Raw genomic sequence first — 17,821 nt, 5'->3', positions numbered from 1 at the left:
AGCAAAAATTATGATCAAAATTTGTAATTTTCTTTATACAAAAACTAGAAATTATTGTTACCATTTCTTCATTTGTGAAATCTTAAAATAAATAGAAATAATAATCTAAACCATAATTTCAAAACAAAATTAGAAATTTTCTTTTAAATTTTTTCATTACTAGTACAGAGGAATAACAAAAAATTCAAAAGAAAATTTCTAATTTTATTTTGAAATTATGTTTTAGATTATTATCTCTATTTATTTTAAAATTTCACAAATGAAGAAATGTTAACAATAATTTCTAGTTTTTGTATAAAGAAAATTTTAAATTTTATTCACAATTGCTATTAACCAAAAATGGTAAATTAAATTACAAATAATGTTTATCATTATGTAAGTTATTTTTTAAGGTAAGGAATTGTGAAATGCCCCATGTGCTGACTAAGTCATGTAATAGACCCCGTGACCGCGGACGACAATGACGCGACGAGCAGGAGTGTTTCCATTGTCGGAGTGAACAGTGCATGAACGCCATAAGAAGGCCTCTAGCCTCTCCTCGCATGTTGTCCTCCATCCGCAACTTTCTCTTCGGTCGAACATCGTCTTTCTCAACAATGTCTGAAGATCAACGTGCTGCCTTGACTTCTCTCGTCGACGTGAGTCTTCTCATACGAATTTAATCCATTTAGTGAAGTGAGATGTGAAGTGGCACATTCTGACAATGTGATGGCACGCAGAACATGATCGAGAGCAACCGCATCGCGGTATTCAGCAAGAGCTACTGCCCGTACTGTAGACGGGCGAAGCAGCTCCTTGCCGACAAGTACAATGATGTCCCAGCGTTTGTTATCGAGTGAGTGGCAACTGCTTGCTTCATGCTACTATGCTTACTCACGCCGTTTGATTCGTCCATCCTTAAATCAGGCTTGACGAGCGCCCTGATGGCGGCGATATCCAGGACTACCTCAGGGAGAAGACAGGCCAGGGGACTGTACCCAACATCTTTATTGGTATGTCTGTTCTGAAATTTAAAAACGTATTAAATGTTTAATGGATATGTACCCTTTCCTTGCTTTGTCATGGACAGACACCAAGCACATTGGCGGTAAGCTATTCAGGGAAAGATCCTGCCTAATTTGTTCCTAAACTTTCTATTTTTAGGATCGAGCGACTTAATCGATCTTGAGGACAAGAAGCAATTGGAACCTCTCATTCACAAGATGTAATTCGCCTGCTAGAATTATCCGTTCTAGATACCTGTACATTGCAGTTTGTCTTGATGAATCTTAACTTTCTTGGAAGGTAACATGCAAAGGACGAATTTTCTCTAGTCAGACGCAGAACAGCAAGTATAAAGGCTGCATCTTTGACTAAAGCAACTGTCTCGAAGACGATTATACTCCATTGTTCACAACCTGAGTCCGCAGCCTGCTAGTTCCTGGAAGATTAAGAGCCGGAGTGCCAAGTACGTCCGCACGATTCTGCGTCGAGTTCTCCGTAGCTCGTCGGCGCTTCTCTAGGAACAGGAAGCTAATCACGACTGTATCCATGATTTCTTGCGCACGCGGGGTTATGAGGAGTCGTGCAGGTGTAGAAGGATCAGCTCGAGGACGAGACTTCTGGAACTGAGCAATCGGAGAGTCGGGAGCATCCTCTACCCATAACTACACATGTAAGAGTGAGTAATACTGCGATTGATTGACCAGGGAAATTTTACTGAACTGACCTCCATGCTCTCCCCTGTTCCACACCCTTTCCATTTATACTTCCGTATCTTGTCATCTTCAAATGAAACCGACATGCATAAATTCATTTATCAGAAAGTCCTTTTCGTTGCTTGCGTTTCGAAAGGAAAAGGATTGGGGCAGAAAAACGCACGAATTAAACGGAATCAAACTACTATTCATCCAAGCACTCAAAGGAAATTCCTTTCCTTTCTTAAGACCAACCGCATCACCTTCTTCATCCAACTCTACACCCTCTCCACCAAGTCCAACCAAGTCACTCCGGACGTCCCGCCATTCAAGCGCACCGAGTGTCTCACCGTGCTTACCACATACGTGTGTGATGGCGTATGATGATTTGGGTCCGCGTGGGTAGAGCGTTTCGGAGGTGTAATAGATTTGGTTGGTGAGTGTTGTGTTTACTGGGTTGTCTGGTGTGAGTGTTAATGTGAGGAGGTCTTGTGAGGACTCGGATGACATGTTGATTGAAATGATGTGGAGATTGCTAATACACTGGGCCTGGGAAGAGGATGGGAGCTGACGTTAAGCGTACTGAACACCCTCCATGAGTTGAACGCCTTTATAGCAATGTATGCACTGCTTTTGAGAGCGTTGACAGACTGCAGTCAATATTAAAGAGCGGATCACGATGATCCCCTTTGACCCGGCTGCGCAACGTCTATTAATGTAAATGAAATGTTAATTGAATCAAGAAAACTCTTCTGTAGGCAAACGGAAGCAAATGAGAAGACTCAGAGAGTACGACAATAAGAGTAAGTAAAAAGTTGCAGAACAAAATTACAATTGTGCAAATTGTAACTCGTCTTGATACAATTTGGGATTCGATTGGAAGAGTACGAAAACTGAGTTCCGTGTACTATTTGTCAAGGAATATAGCAAAGGAGATGTCAAATGAAGAGCAAATACTCACAATACAATACTGTGAGCCACTTGTATGCTAGGAAAATCAAATTATTAAACAATGTTACGTTTGTTAAATGGCAGATGCTCAGTGTTCTAAGACCTTGGCATGTATGCAAAGCTCAATTTTACGTTTCTGCAGAACCGGCACGTTGATGAAATGTAAGCAGACGTTAAAATAACAATCAAAACGATGCAATCACTTCTCTTCCAGATGCTTGGAACATCATCAGGATATCAACAAAAACGCCAAATGGCTTACACGTTTCGTTCAAAACACACACTCCATCACACCGTTCGAAGCTTCATATGCCCAGGATTAAACGAGAAATGCATTAAAGAGCGGATAGCTGGCGGAGATCATCCAAAGCAGCAAAAACACAGACAAACACACCAAATGAAAAAGGTCAAGGACATGCAACACGGTACTGACGCCTAACAAATTGTCTGAGACTAACAAAAAGAAAAGAAAAGAAAAAAGTTCGTCCAAAGGCGTGGAATGCAGTAGTCCGGTCATGAGTCCAATACGAATGCTATCATGAATGAACAGAGTGGTGTGTGAAACGAACAGAAAGGAAGCAACGCGTAAAAGTGAGTCCGAAGAATCGAATGATAGAAGCTGTTCTCCAAACTCTCCAATTTTACTGTGGGAATTAGAAGCCGACGAGGCGTGCGCCCGCGAGAGCGGCTCCAGCCATGACTGCGAAGCTGACAAGATCCTTGTGGGACAGGCCAAGCGCAGCGGCGCCGTTGTTGAATGGCGTTGTAGAACCAACAGCTCCAGAGCCGGTTACGGATCCAGTGGCCCCAGATGCACCTGAACCAGTGTTTGAAACTGTTGTGCCGAAACCACTTGATGATTGAGGTGTCACACTACGAAGGGAGCGTATTAATTCGTCAGGCTAAAAATACGAACGCTACGACTGTGAGAACTTACGTTGCATTTGCTACGGTCGTACCAGATCCAGACGCAGACGCACTTGTTGAGGTCGTCGAAGAAGATACCGCAGCACCAATTGCGAAATCTCCAGTTTGGGCGAACACATCGGTAAGGTTACTACGTGGAAAAAGAAATTAATAACTATTACATTATAAATACAACCCCATGCAGTACTTACCCAATGTTCACAAACTGCAGGTTGTAACCATCGCTGTCAAAATACCGCGTGTCAGCCACGTCAAAGATGGAAGCAATGGTCATCGAATTGGTCAAGGCTAGGCCAGATCCGAATGGACCGATTTCAAAACTATGAAACTCACCCTTCGGGCACACTGGGCAAGGTGAGACTAAGGGTCATCGCTCCAGTGGCAACGTTGTTCGCAAGAGCGAACTGTCGGTTGAAGACGTTGTTGATAAGCTCAATGGAGAACGTCTGTGGGTCGCCGTTCACAGCGGACCAGGTGATCACCGCTGGACCAGTTGACGTCCAGTTTGTCGGTGTTGTAATGGTCAGAGCAGAGACCAGAGGGGCGGCAAGCGCAATTGAAGCACTGCAGACGACATCGTAAGTGAAAAACCCAAATGAAAACGACGTAAGACCAGAGACGACGCGTAGGGCTGATCTAACGCCCAAGGATGAGAGATACTTACGCAATCTTAGAGAAGAACATGGTGAACGAGAGAGACGAACTCGTAAAGTGCACTGTGCTGGCTTTTATGGGGAGATGAGGAGAGGGCAAGGAGGGCTCGACGTCGGTGGGAGAGGAAGGACGTGGAAAGAGGAAGAAAGCGAACCTAGCGGCATCACACGTCCGTCTGTTCACTTTATTTCGCGACGTGTGACAGGCAGTCTAATTTGGCAGTAAATGTGATCAGCGGGCATAACTTTGTCACTCATTTGGACCCGGTCCAGCCCAATGGGGTAATACCCTCGGATATCACACGTATACACGACTTCCGGACGGGCTGAATTGCTTTCTATGTAAATATATCCACTCTTCCATTGTACCGAATAATTTACACGTGGATGCACTACATGAATGCCCGCGGACTCTAATAGATCTACAGCACACTGTTAAATAAAAAGACGTGCACAACATGCACTTAGGAGACACATACCTCATCGAACGGCCGTGTATCATTGAAGCAACTCTCCCACACTTCATTCACAGCCCGTTCTGCCTCCTCCCGGCTCGGACACGCGGGATTCGACTGCACGGACAGCACAGCACGTCGGCGTACACATTCCTGTCATACGTCACCGGCGCAACAACAACCGGGGATGATGCAAACAAATGCCTATGTCAAGCCTGTATGTGTGGCGGCATAGTGAAACTAAGAGACGGACCTGATGCTGCTTGGAGAAGTTGAAAAACAACCGTCGCACCTCACGAGTCCACTTGCAGTCCCCTCCGAGGCTATTCGCCCGGATCTAATCAGGTAACGCCGTTAGTAAGAACCTTCATGAACGATTATTCGAAGGCAGTCCAATAGTGAACGAAAAGGGCAAGTAAAAGCAAATAAAACACTGATGAACCTTTCTCCAATGCTTGGCCTGATATTGCAAGCATGTGGCGACACAGAGACGCGATAGTCAACTATAATCCTCCACATTCTCCGCAAATGAGTTGCTTTGGTTGGTTCACGAGAGCAAATTGGAGTGTGGCGGTGAACTTAACTAGGTCTTGACTAAGGTCAAATAGAGTTGGCGCAAAGTCTAATCGACATTTGTCGTACAACAGTAAGACTAGCCCGAACCCGCAAACGATCCTCAGACGATGTGTGCAAAAGCTCAAGTGTGATGGCATGACGGAAAACAAAGGGAAAAGGATGGTGGAGACAAAGGTCTCTAACATTAACATAAGAAATTACACTCACCTCACTACATGCATGATGCCTTAAATTGCTCCAGTTGACGTCAAACTTGCAGTGATCGTACATGTGCACCAGTTCATGAGTTAATGTGTGTTCCATGTGCTTCTTGCTCCAGAAGTTGCCTTGACAAAGCAGAACCGCACCAACCTCGGGCGTGAACCCACCCGAGCGCGTCTTCTCGCAGGGAAGACAAAGTATGTGCTCTGACGGCGAAATACGTGCACCGGTCTCCTTGCTGATGCGCTCAAGCATGAAGGTCACCGCAGGGCCTGTCGTAAGGCGTTAACAAGAATAGCAAATAGGGCACAAAGAAAATTGTCGAGAAGGAAAACAGTTCACCACGCAGGCAGTCGGAGATAATTTCCGTTGATGCCGCAGTTCAGCGTTCGAAGAGACATGGCACGAGGGCGAAGAAAGCGAACAGCATGAGCGTTCCGAAGGTAACAACACACATTAAAAAATTGAAATTACTGACTATACTTCACAAGGTCATTCTTCCACTTCTCACACGTTCTTCTCTGGTGCTCTGCAATAACATCCGCTCGTTGTCCTGAGGTGAGCCCGATACCTGTCAACTCTGCAAAGGCGCGTCGCCAGCGCTCAAAGACGCGCGAGTCTGGGTTCGACTCTCCCTCTTCAGCAGGAGATCCGTGAATAGCAGAGGATTGAACATTCTGAGAGCTAGGTGCACTACTTAAGGCATGACTTGATGATCCAGCGTCTGAGGAGGAAGAGGAAGAAAGAGACCTTGACATGGGACGAGATACGAAGAAAGACCTCAGAAATTTGGACATAACTGGTGCTTTATTACGTTAGTGTCCAAACTTGGAACGTGAGATAGATTTTCCAAACTAATATATGAATTAACTACAGCATTTGATTTTGCTTTTCACTTCGAAATCCTGTCTAAGATGATACAAGGCGGCGAAGGCTGAACGACAAACCATCTGGTAAAGTGACAAGCTGGCAATCTCGACACTGGGTCTTGAGAAGCTGTGAAGCACAATATTCCATTCTGTGTGCGATGCTTCGCGCACTTTTGGTCATCGTTTACGCAAGCCTATGCATCCTTTCACATCCCAACAGAAATGGTACATTTACGGTGGCTTTATCACTTCATATGTACTGCCCTTATCTCTCGCAGCATATACCAATCGCCTGGTGTATACTTTTCTACAATTAAGATGATGCGAAAGTTCGGGCCTGTTCTCAAGCTAAGCTAGTTTACTCACGAGAATAGAACACGAGCCAAAAGCCCGATCCGCCTGACCTCATCCACGACTCGGAATGATCGAAATACACAGGCTACCGGTGTCCCCGAATTCTTGCAGATAACAGTCCTATCTACCGCTGAACCAACTTGACGGTTTGGGCGATGGAGAATTGGCGAGACTGTTTTAAGCGGCAATAGTGACCGGCCGCCCCTTTACGCAATAGCCTTGGGGTCCGTTCTACGCGCAACGAGGAATATGCTTCGGCGCTTCCCAACACATTTGCTTATATGTTCTTGGGATTCTTCTCTTCTCGGGTGGTTATCAGCTCACTTACGGCATGTTACCCCAGTCTCAATACCATTCATCATCTTGATTAGATCCTCTTTGTGGCTTGTCTTCTCAACTAATCATGTGTTTTGCTCTAGAGTCAGCTGGTTTACCTGAGCATAGCCTTTCTGTTGCGGCTCCCGCGAAGTCGAACGGACGGGCATACAGGAGGCCTTCTAATGACATCTCAAGAAGATGAATATATTCGACCCGCGTTCCTGTGCTTCGGGAAGCCTTACTTTGCCTTCGGACTTCGGAGGGCAGTACTCACATACAGGGAAGGTTTCTTTATTGCTCATGGGCTTTACCGCAGAGAGGACACCGAATAATACTCTCTATCATCCTATCTTCTGTCCGTCGTACGGCCAGTAACGTGGAGCATCCGGTTGTGACATATGCTAACCCTTCTTTTCCTTCGCAAACACGAGGGGGCGAGACTATCCTGGACATTATCCTGGACATTGGTCCTAATAAATGTTTGGGAAAGCGCAGTGCCTGTGAGGTCTCTAGTCCTGTTGTACACATATTCACTATTCCCTGTGAATTGCTAGGCAACATCAAACCTTCTCCTCTTACGATACACTGCGCGCCGACCGCAAGGACGGCCTTAACCGTTCGCTTCGTTATTTCATCCATTGTATAGCACGAATGACTTCCTAGTTCGGCATTCATTATGTATGAATTGTTTATATGGCTGATCCTGACAAACTGACGTGTCTCTGGCGTGTGAGTGGTATCGGACGACTAGGACCGAGGCGTTATAAACGATTTGTGAACTCACACACTGTGTTGTGGTACCGGCAGACACGGACGACATTTACTTGATTTAGACCCAATGGACATAAGTAATCCTTATAATGTCTTCGGCCGGTTATGGACAGATGTTCGCCGTTGATACCATGTATCGTATTATTCACCAACTTCCGATCGAACAACGACCAGACCTGCCGTCAAGAACCCCTGGAACTGCAACTTGTAATTGGGTGGAAACATAAGTGTGAACGCATTAAACAAATAAAGCAATTCGACGCAAGAAGACTGCGATATGCTCTTGTAGAACAGGGCCAGCTTATTGTACATATTGTATCGACCGACTTCTTCAACGGAGCGCTCGGTGCCACAATGTCCGGAGCAATGAAATCGACTCATCTGTTCCTCATTATTCAACAAGGCTATGAAGAATCCTCCGCCGATGCAGGGCAACAAACTCGCTTGTAACGGAAGTCGGTTCTCGGCATGTTACGTCACCAGGGGAACATATCCCATGTCGTGAACACCTGTGTATCCTGCAAGTCAACTGACTGTGAGCATCAAAGAGGGTGCCCAAGAGTGTCCCGGAATAGTTCAGCCTGTCGACTATCGTCATCAGTACAGGAATATCAAATACAACAACGGCTTCTAGGAATATGAGATGTCAGGGTTCTCTCGCACTTAAGTCTCCTTCTGAATGATGAAACGCCAATTCGGCTCTTAATTTTGTCGAATTGCTTGGTTGATTCGAATGTTCGTGCCACTTGTCTTGTTCCCAACTTTTTGGCGAAATATTTGAATAGCATTAGACCACCTGGAATTGTTTGACAGAACGCTGTTCCTAGCCATTCAGTATGTGAAGATGTTGCCAATTTGAAGCGATTGTCATTGTCAAAAGTTGCATTCAGTTCTGGAGTATTCACGGGTGCAATGATTCTTTGTGAGGCATGCGTCATCTTCACCTAATCTGAACATTCTTAGTGGATCGTCGGTGGGTCTTTGTGTGTCCTTGTTTTCCTACTTTTTGACGGTAGAACGGACAAATCAAGCATAGAACATCGAAAGTAAAGAACTATACATCACACGACTTGGAGTATATTTCTCGACTTCATGCTTGAAATCCGGATTTTAACGAACTTCCCTGCACTTTAGTTAGCCCAGATCGTACAATTATACCTTATTTTTTCTTTTCGGCTAGGATGTCAGGCTTCAGTTCCTGTAATTGACCACCATTCAAAACCAACAAATTTCTGACTGATTCAATTCATGCTTCTCATTCAGTCCTTGCATTCGGACATCCTCAGGGACGACGGAGCCTATCGCTTGCCGTCAGCTAACTTTCGCGATCTCGGGTTCGAATCAAATTGCCTATACAAACCCACGCGTGTGTACGGAACGCGCACGGAACTTTCCACCTTTCGTTGCCTAGTCAAAACTTGTCTTATTAGCACTAGTCGCGGAAAGTGCCAGCAAGCCAGTCTCCCATCTCCCATGATGCGTTCGGAACTCGACTCGACACGACACCGTTTTCTTCCCCTTCCCCCCCTTTCCTATGACCGGTTCGGAGCTCTTCAATCCCGACATGACTAGCTAGTGTAACTTCCCTACGGTTAAATCTGCCTATACATGTTTAAGGTACGTGATACGCAATATACGAGATACAAACACATATTAAACGTTAAGTCTGCATTTTGCCCTGGTCTGAGAGCTGCGTCAGCGTCCGAGATCTTCTCCGAATATTGGTGCGTCTGATCAAGCAATTTCAATCTGGCCCAAATGAATTTTAGGATCTATGAGATGAAACGCTTCTAGGACACTTAAGATGATCTCGATGTCTCCGCACAGCTATTCTATTGGCTCTTTCATGTTATTGTGGCTTGAAAGGAACAGACGCTGAACGGAGGCCCAATTTGATCTTTTAGCTCGCTATCGCGATTCGAATCTGTTCCTACTCATGGATAAACTCTCGCACGAATATAAGCTGATTCTTCCTATTCAACTATACAAAGTTCGGCATCGGGTGTTTCTGGACCGCCACAGCATCTATGGAGTCCTCAAATGTTCCTCTTGATTGCTATAGGTTTCCAATCCCTGTAACATAATTTGACAGGAAGCATTCCTATATAGTTGCAATCTGTCATCGCTTTGTGTTCCATGAATTCAGGATCACTAGAGGGAGTACATAAATTTCCAGTTGTCAGCCCTATAATTTTACTAGTTCCGTCTATTATTTTAACCGACTGTTAAATGGTATCCTTATCTTACGATACGTTGTCCAGTAAGCGGCAAAAAGGCATCCCGCTTGCGGCGCCCAAAATACTGTACCCACAAGTAATGCAGCTAAGCCTGATGCCTTTTTTTACAACTTTTCGCCAAGCGGTAAAATCGGTCTCTTTTCCGAACACACCCAGTAATCCGAGTAACTAATTGTGCGATATCATGGAGCTCCATGTGTACCAAAAAAACCAAGCTAGAACATCCTCAAAAGTAGTGGATGTATTATTAGTTATTCTAGTGCATCTCGCAAGTTAACCGATCCCGCAGCTCTAGAGTCCAGATTGCGGGGCAACATACAATTAACGAACAACCGATTGTCCGATCACTCAATTCATCCATTTACATGCCTAGAGATATATTAATTCCAACCTACAATTACAGTGCTTGAACTCTGCAGTCCTTGGCGATGCACCGATGTGTTGGCGGAAGGAGGGGAAAAAAGAACAAGCAGGGGAGTGAAACTGTTACCAATTTTCGAGGCTAAAACAAGCTGACATTCAGGTACAGACATCTAATCTACTGGCGCCCCTCCTTTGACCTTATTTGCTGACAGGGTAACTGTGATCGACCCTAGTTTGTTATTCTACAAACTCACTTTGATTTACTCCCGCGGTGTCGGAAGTATACCAATACTTTGAATTGCGCACTGGTTTATCTCAGTCGCCTCATAATCCAACCAAGCAAAATAACTACTAAGTCAAGGCAATGAAAAGATCAGAAGACAAAGACAATATTTCTTTTCTGGTGAACATATGTTCCCGATGATTTCGGCCTTGATCTCCTTCCGGATCGTTCTTGATACAGATGAGAATTTAGTTCCGTACTCTTCTGAGTCCTCGAAGTAGTTTATGTGTACCCTGACTCCGTCTAGCTTGAAACGAATATGTATCTTCCATGTTTAAAACACGAGTATTGCATCACTAGCTACTCTGTGTAGAACGTTTCGGCTTTTCCACGTACCATTTGGGAACCGCATTCGCTCGGGGCACTGTCCGCTTTCGAGCTTCCCGCCATTTGCGTTCCTCTTCTATTTCTTTGGCACGCTGTTGCTCTTCCATCACTCTATCGGCCTCTTTTTCTCGCTCTCGTCGCGCTTCTTCAAATTTCCGCCGTTCCGCCAATCGGGTGTCCACTATGAAGTTTGGCGAAACAGGTATAGTCGGAGCAACATGCTCGCGACGTCGAGCTGCCATGTTGGACAATGCCCCTTCTTGGGCAGCATGCAGACCCTTGAAATCAGGCAAAGATTTGCGGGATTTACCCTGGTCATGAACACTAGACGACCTAGACGCACGTTGCTCCCAAGCCCTGAGCTTCACCTCAAACTCGGCTCGGCTCGCTTGTCGGAAATCCGTCTCAAACCGAAACGGACGAGGCAGTGTCGGTTTCAGTGGCTCATGTGTCTTGAAATAGTGTCCAATCCCGGATTAGCATGGAAGTAGATAACAAACTATAGGTTGTATCGCACACAAGACGTAAAATTTACTCACTGGGCGACCTGGCATTGATGCTCTCGTGATTGTATCGTTACCTGGAAGTCGGTCATCTGACTTCAGCAAATGAGACTTCCCCCCATCTTTCTTCTCGTGCAGTCCACGCTGCCTTTCGGCCGCAGCTAATGTCCGTTGCTGGCATAGAGCATCATTTGTAAAGGTCGGCGCAACTGGTACCGTCAGGCCGCACAAAGGTTTTTCTGGCCCGCTGACTTCCGTTCCAGCGTGACCCGTGTGGGGCCTATCAAAGGTCTGCAGTTCGATGATATGTTTGGTTCCATGATCACTTGTAGCAGATATCACCACATCACTTGCGTTTGCAGCGAGGCGTCGTCCGCGGTCCTTCGTGCCGACCGCTTTTACCCGTGATGACATCAAATCCCGAGTCTTGTCCGATCGCGAAGATTTAGAAGAAACCACTGAGCCGGCGGCAAAAGCGCCCTCATTGTTCGACAGTCTAATCTTCTTTCGACTTCCTGCGGTTGCCAATGCATTAAACGTATTATCCACAAGAATAGCTCCTTCCTCCTTACGACATTCCTCATCAGCAGAATGCTTTTGCACCTTCTGCGGGGACAGTAATAGGGAATCAGCAACCTTGATCGCATGCAAATCAGCTGCGCTGGGCCCAGGATTACTGGTCTGTTCATGGGTATCATCCGCGAATATCTGATCGGGAGGACGATAATCAGAATTGACACGAGCAGCATCGCTATCGCGATGGAAGGCGCCTTCATTGTCATTACGAACACGATGCAAGTCGGTTTTCCGAGGCGATAATTCTGAGGGATGTCGTGTGGAAGGTTCCAGCCCGGAGCCATGCCCGCGGTCATCTTCTGAAGAGCCAAGTCCTGAATCAGGTTGGTGGAGAATATTCTCAGCCTTTAGCGAGCAGTCGGCGACGTCCGTGCAAGGTTGAGAGTTCAGCAGCCTGCGAAAGGAAGTAATAGGGACAACGTAAAGGACATATCCAGCAACGGACATGAACACGAGGGTCAATCAGGCATGTGCAATGTTGGTAGGCAAACGCGGGATAAGGGACATGAAGACGAGGACGGAAGATTATTGAGCATCGGTGGTAAGGGTAGCCAAGGTGGCGAGGCAATGCGCGCGTTGTGCATCGCATGAAACGGGGCGTCGTATAAGGTTATTAATATCCATTTGTTATTTCGCACATCATCGTATTTCGGGAATGAAATAAAATATGCACAGCAAATATGGAAAAAGAAATCTTCAGTTAATAAGTTGTCAATGTGGAAAATATTATTGGAAATACCCGAACGAGCCCATAATCCTTTGGCTAATATGGACAAGACGCTCTGCAAGGATGACGCCTGTAGAATTGGTGCTCCTGTTTCTAGTATCCTCAGCTACCTGCATCTGCGGATTTTCGGTGCATCCGCGGCTGGAGTCGGATAATGTACAATTTGTTTCCTGACCGACATCGCCGTGTATTTGAAAGTTCGGTTCTGCGGCGTCCTCGCCATGGGTTTCTGAAGCGTCTCGTTGCGAAGCACGACGCTTTTTACCCTACACGAGATGCCATAATTAATTTATGAAAGGTCGACCTAAAGTGAACGGCTTACATTTGGAGGATCTCTGCATTCCAGATCTGTAGGCATGCTTTGCGTATGCTTCTGATCTCCCGTCTCCGAAGGTAGATTCTTCGCACGTGTCCTAGGACGTAAATAATTAGACACGGTGGGATCAACAAATTCTCCAACACTGAGTGTAGTACCGATGGCACTTGAAGATGGTGCCCTATTCCAGCCAACCTGCCTTGACATCTGAGAATATGATTCGCGTTGATTAGTCGAAATGCTTGGTTTTGGTGCCGGCATATCGACGAAGCGTCGCGACGAGTGTGCTGTCAAGTCTATTCCCTTCTGCAAATAATTATCAAGTTTTTTCCGAGCGAACATATCATCCGTCCGCGGTTCAGAGCTCCCCATCCTCTTGTGCATTTGTGTTGTTCCATTTCGGATAGGCACCTTTTTCGGAGGAGCTACCACTACCGGCCCCTGGCCATGCGTGCTAGGCGGTTCCGTCCTTCTCTTTTCTACAACAGAAGTCGGCTTTACCCCTCCCTCTAACGTTCTTGAGTCGGGGGTCGCCGTGAGAGGATCGGTTGCAACCGAACGAGCTATGACCGGTACAGAAACCTCAGATATTTGTGAATCCGCGGTCTCGCCCACTCCCGCATTCCTCCCGGCGCTCGTGAGACATTGGGCGGCCACTTCTGATCTAACCTTGAAAGAGCCCCTGGATGTACCTCGATTAATTGCCTGTTCCGGAAGCGGACTAGCTTCTACTCCGTGAGACACCGGCATTTCCAGCATAGGAGGGTTGGGAACCTCAGACACTCCTCGTGTATCACTAAGAACGATTGTGTCCTGGATTGGAGTCTTTTTGGAAGCGCCACTATCAACAGGTTTTGCGCCAGAAGCGGAACACGAACTTGACACTTTGGCTGTACCGGAGATCACATTTCTGGTGCCTTTTGTCACATTAGAAGCTTTGGATTTCAATTTGCCTTTAAGCTCGGGATTCGCAGGGGCTTGTGTCACTTTAGTCCGAGAGCATTCGCCTTTCGGAACAGTAACTGCGGACGCGTTTTCCTTCCATACTCGCTTCGAAATTAAAGGTACATCAGGTTGGATGTTGCCTTCTGCTGAAGCAAGCGGCAAAGGCAGCCTTGGGTTGACCGGAACATTGTTTGCAGAAGCTTCAGTCAAAGTACCGTACTTCTTTGCATAGCGCGAGAGAAAGTCTTGAACTTCATTTGTTTCATTGAGTTCGTGATGAACGAGATTCTTGCTAGTATCGCCCGTTGCAGGTTCAGAGTGGAGTTCAGGTGAAGGACACGCAGACAGGGGTACTGAAGGCGGTCGTAAATTAAGCTCGGAAGCAACCGGTAGTTTATACGGCATGTTCGTCTCTGCATCAGTAATGACCTGTATGCTGTCCATCGGCAACTCCGCAGTCGAGTAATGTGTAGTGGTCTCGTCAACAGGACTCCGTTGACCAGGCGATACTCGTAATCTTCCTTCTTTAGGCGGTATGGAACTCGGACACTGAGCGATTTTTCCCGTCTTCCTCTTCTTCGGAGCAGGTTGGGAAGCCAAGTTGTCACCACTACGTTTCGCCGCGCTTTTGGGAGACAATGGTACTTCTCGTTTTGACCGTCCTGCGCCCGCACCTGACGAACTTGAAGCATTCGTATCCACTACCTGGTCATTCTCCGCTCGGGTGTTTCTATACTTACTCCTCTGCACCCTCCGTTCCTTTGTCATCATCATCTCCTTCCCTGCCGGAGCAGAGGGCCCGGAACCCTGCTGAGACTTCGAGATCGGCAGTTGCTCGTCCCTGGCTTGCAAATCCTCATCTTCTTCCTGGATAGGCAACATAACGGCATCGTGACCGACACGTGAGAATGGTAACGGACTTGTACTCCGAGTGCGTGATCGCGAATGTCTTCTCTGCGAGGAGTTAAGACGCCTGACGCGTGAAGGTCCGGGAGACACACTCAGTCTCTTTTCCGGCAAGCGCGGATCGTCGCTGAGCTTACTTGCAAGGGTTGTTTGCGTCAACACAATTCCCATATCTGATTCGGATTGCAAGGGAGAATCAGAGCGCTGGCGCGCGGAAGGCGCATGTTTGTGGTGCAACATATGAGCTTCGGGTTCTCGACATTCTGCAAGTAATTGAGGTCTGTCGGACCGGGACGTGGAAGAACTCGGAGTGGCGCCGACGGGCGTAGAGTGTAAAGAAGGCTGTGCTGAAGAAGCTGTATGACGACCACGTCTTGGCTTGGGCGTTGCAGACGGGGACCTTGTGCGGCGACGCAGACTGTAGACGGCAGCAGTGCGGCTATTACTTTCATTCGGACTTGTGAGGAAATCTTCGCTCGCGACGGGGCTAGCAATTACAGGAGCAGGCGAGGATAAAGCTATGACTGTGCGCGTATGACTGCGCTTACTTCCGTGTGTTCGGTGAGTTGGCGTCGTTTCGCGGTCAGCTGGATCGTGCGTGTGTTTACGGCGTGGCGTTTCTTCGTTTGTAGGCGTATTACCCATATCTACTTCCCGCTCCTCCTCTGCATAATCATAGCTATGCTCAAAGTTCTCTTGTTCAGACCGAGTCGCACCCGACACTTCTTGGTACGGCTTTAGCTTCTTAGGAGAGTAGTCTGAAAAAGGAGCTTTCACGGGAACAGGGGTGCTAAGCGTGTAGTCCATCCCGTCAAAGAAGTCATGTTCGAGCGCGTCGTCATCTAGCAATAGATTGTTTACAGTACTATTCACCGCCAGTGGGATCTGAAAGGAGTTATCCAAGGAAGATCTAAGTCGAGCTGAGCGTCGCCTGTTCATCTTGTAAGCAGGAAAAGAGAAAGTGGAGCCGGTGTCCTTGCCGTCGATGAGTGAGTGGCAGAGGTTTGGTATGAGACGCGTCTTTCGACTTTCCCACGATAGGCCATCGCGACGCACGTGACCCTTCTGCAGTCGCACTGACTCGCGCAGGTCACACATGCTTGGATTTTCTGCAACTATGTCGGTTCTCTTTGAAATTTTTTTTCGCTGCGCTGAACTTTTCGTTACGCTTGTAGCTCTGCAGTCAATGAACCGTGCGAGACTTCATATGTCCGATGGACTGTACCGTTCTCCGTTCAAAGTTCACCTCGGACATGATTAAGGGGTTCGAAGACGCATAGAAGTTCGACCTCAAAAACGAAGCATACCAAATTCTCTCATCCCGTAGTAAAATCGACGGCGGACAGGGGAGTATGGACCATCGAAGTTACCATTACCATCATGACATTGACAACTCACCATCTAGACCACTCCAGAAGAGCACTTGTCCATGACTCTGTTCATTGGGGTGTCACTTGAGCAAAACAATTAAGGAACGTCTTGTTCTCCGCTTGGGAAGTTATACATCCTTATGTGCAAAGGCAACAACGGTTACAGTATAGTGGCTAAACCATACTTCTATTCTTGTGAGATTTTGAATGCCTGGATAAATTACGTTATGATGGGCGGGAGATCTCGAGACCTGTCCCAAAGCTCTTTGGCAAGAAGGGTGGATTGAAATGGCGCTGCGTGCCTTCAAACTTGGGCTGAATTGCCCGCGGCCACCAAAGGCTCGGTCACTGGTCGACGGATTACTGTCTCGTCTATTGCTATGGAATAGGCGCTAGACCGGGCGGCCCGCGTCACATTCAAATGGAATGGATCTCCAATTATCCGCTCAATCGGAAGATTTGAGTGAGATGCAGGGCAAGAAGACACTAGAGACGATGTGCGTCAAAGAAGTCCGATAAACGTGCACGATGTATCGCTTTCAGAATGCTCCTGGTAGATGACGCTCGCATGATCTTAATCATCTTTTCTACTACCAAAAAAAGGATCTATCGTTCGACTCTCACCAAGACATGCATTTGTCGTTTAATTCCGCCAATTCCGCAATCGACGAACGGTAAAGTCCGTCACCTAGTCGTCAATTAAGAAGTTATTCAGTTGCCGTTAAAGGTTCCGTAAGCATGTGTCCTCCATTCGCTTACTCGAGGTGGCTGGGCATGAACAACGCTGCTATAACTGCATTCAGAAGTAGGAAGAACTTATTCGAAGGTACCTTATCTGGCACAGAAGAAGCCGCGGGATTGCGTCCTCCCTCGGAGACTTCAAAGGACGATAAGGTAGAAACTACATTAGCCTGACACTGCACGGCATCGAGGATGTCCGACGTCAATTTATTCACATTCGATGCTTCACCGGCTGAAAATTTGATCGGCATTTGCAAGACCCGCATACAACGACTCACTGCAAATATAAAACCAGCCCATCAATATCTTTTCAAAGCACGATGAAACTCAACTAGCATGGAAATGGAACGACACATCACGGATAATTCCTCCAAGCCAATGAAGGAAGCATATCGAGCGCTTGCAGAACACCGAACAGTGTTAATGCGCATGGAGATGCTCACTGTAGGAAACGTCGGGCGTCCCGCATGTCCCAGCCCTCTCAGGTCATGCCTCAATGCCAAACACAAGCTGTTATCTGTCCGACTGCAACGCACGTACGCTTGATTCTAGTCCGTGCCGAGACCGTCTGGGCCTTCGTATTTGCTTAAACGACGTGCATCACAGAACGCAAGTCAATATGAATGTGCAACAAGTGAAATTCACCCGCAGTCAATGACCCCGGTTTCATGATTTCTTGTTACAATATTGCCAAATAAGTCGTTTATCGCGATGCCGCTCATGCCGACTTTACTCTTGAACAAGGCTTGTCGTTGGTCCTCAGTCGATCCTTCCGC

General features: G+C 46.9%; 6 protein-coding genes across 6 annotated transcripts; 1 reads left to right on the top strand and 5 right to left on the bottom strand.

The window, feature by feature from the left end:
• The first annotated feature begins 506 nt into the window (after nucleotides 1-506).
• FOMMEDRAFT_23472 (glutaredoxin-1) lies at nucleotides 507-1,292 on the top strand. The gene is made up of 5 exons (XM_007270853.1): nucleotides 507-638; nucleotides 720-835; nucleotides 907-992; nucleotides 1,070-1,087; nucleotides 1,144-1,292. Exons 1-5 carry the CDS (start codon nucleotides 597-599, stop codon nucleotides 1,206-1,208), a joined length of 327 nt encoding a protein of 108 aa, XP_007270915.1. The 5' UTR covers nucleotides 507-596; the 3' UTR covers nucleotides 1,209-1,292.
• An 84-nt stretch (nucleotides 1,293-1,376) lies between these two features.
• FOMMEDRAFT_96132 (uncharacterized protein) lies at nucleotides 1,377-2,186 on the bottom strand (the record flags this gene model as incomplete). Its single annotated transcript, XM_007270934.1, has 4 exons — nucleotides 1,377-1,646; nucleotides 1,709-1,756; nucleotides 1,857-1,910; nucleotides 1,959-2,186. The coding sequence occupies 4 exons, from the start codon at nucleotides 2,184-2,186 to the stop codon at nucleotides 1,377-1,379; spliced, it is 600 nt and encodes a 199-aa protein (XP_007270996.1).
• Nucleotides 2,187-2,844: 658 nt separating this feature from the next.
• FOMMEDRAFT_149034 (uncharacterized protein) lies at nucleotides 2,845-4,351 on the bottom strand. The gene is made up of 5 exons (XM_007271012.1): nucleotides 4,219-4,351; nucleotides 3,888-4,118; nucleotides 3,746-3,778; nucleotides 3,565-3,684; nucleotides 2,845-3,500 (listed from the first exon to the last, which is right to left on the bottom strand). Exons 1-5 carry the CDS (start codon nucleotides 4,236-4,238, stop codon nucleotides 3,281-3,283), a joined length of 624 nt encoding a protein of 207 aa, XP_007271074.1. The 5' UTR covers nucleotides 4,239-4,351; the 3' UTR covers nucleotides 2,845-3,280.
• A 189-nt stretch (nucleotides 4,352-4,540) lies between these two features.
• Nucleotides 4,541-6,197, bottom strand: FOMMEDRAFT_113793 (uncharacterized protein; the record flags this gene model as incomplete). Its single annotated transcript, XM_007271011.1, has 5 exons — nucleotides 4,541-4,629; nucleotides 4,687-4,815; nucleotides 4,916-4,999; nucleotides 5,446-5,711; nucleotides 5,918-6,197. The coding sequence occupies 5 exons, from the start codon at nucleotides 6,195-6,197 to the stop codon at nucleotides 4,621-4,623; spliced, it is 768 nt and encodes a 255-aa protein (XP_007271073.1). The 3' UTR covers nucleotides 4,541-4,620.
• A 4,733-nt stretch (nucleotides 6,198-10,930) lies between these two features.
• Nucleotides 10,931-12,487, bottom strand: FOMMEDRAFT_161462 (uncharacterized protein; the record flags this gene model as incomplete). Its single annotated transcript, XM_007271010.1, has 2 exons — nucleotides 10,931-11,413; nucleotides 11,501-12,487. The coding sequence occupies 2 exons, from the start codon at nucleotides 12,485-12,487 to the stop codon at nucleotides 10,931-10,933; spliced, it is 1,470 nt and encodes a 489-aa protein (XP_007271072.1).
• A 279-nt stretch (nucleotides 12,488-12,766) lies between these two features.
• On the bottom strand, nucleotides 12,767-17,296 carry FOMMEDRAFT_161461 (uncharacterized protein; the record flags this gene model as incomplete). The annotated part of the gene is made up of 4 exons (XM_007271009.1): nucleotides 12,767-13,033; nucleotides 13,090-16,062; nucleotides 16,127-16,223; nucleotides 17,064-17,296. The coding sequence occupies 4 exons, from the start codon at nucleotides 17,294-17,296 to the stop codon at nucleotides 12,767-12,769; spliced, it is 3,570 nt and encodes a 1,189-aa protein (XP_007271071.1).
• Between the last annotated feature and the right edge of the window lie 525 nt (nucleotides 17,297-17,821).

Source organism: Fomitiporia mediterranea, assembly GCF_000271605.1.
Source record: "Fomitiporia mediterranea MF3/22 unplaced genomic scaffold FOMMEscaffold_15, whole genome shotgun sequence".
NCBI classification, from domain to species: Eukaryota; Fungi; Basidiomycota; class Agaricomycetes; order Hymenochaetales; family Hymenochaetaceae; genus Fomitiporia; species Fomitiporia mediterranea.
Note: the sequence above shows the minus strand (reverse complement) of the source record. Positions and strands in the feature narration are given on the sequence as shown.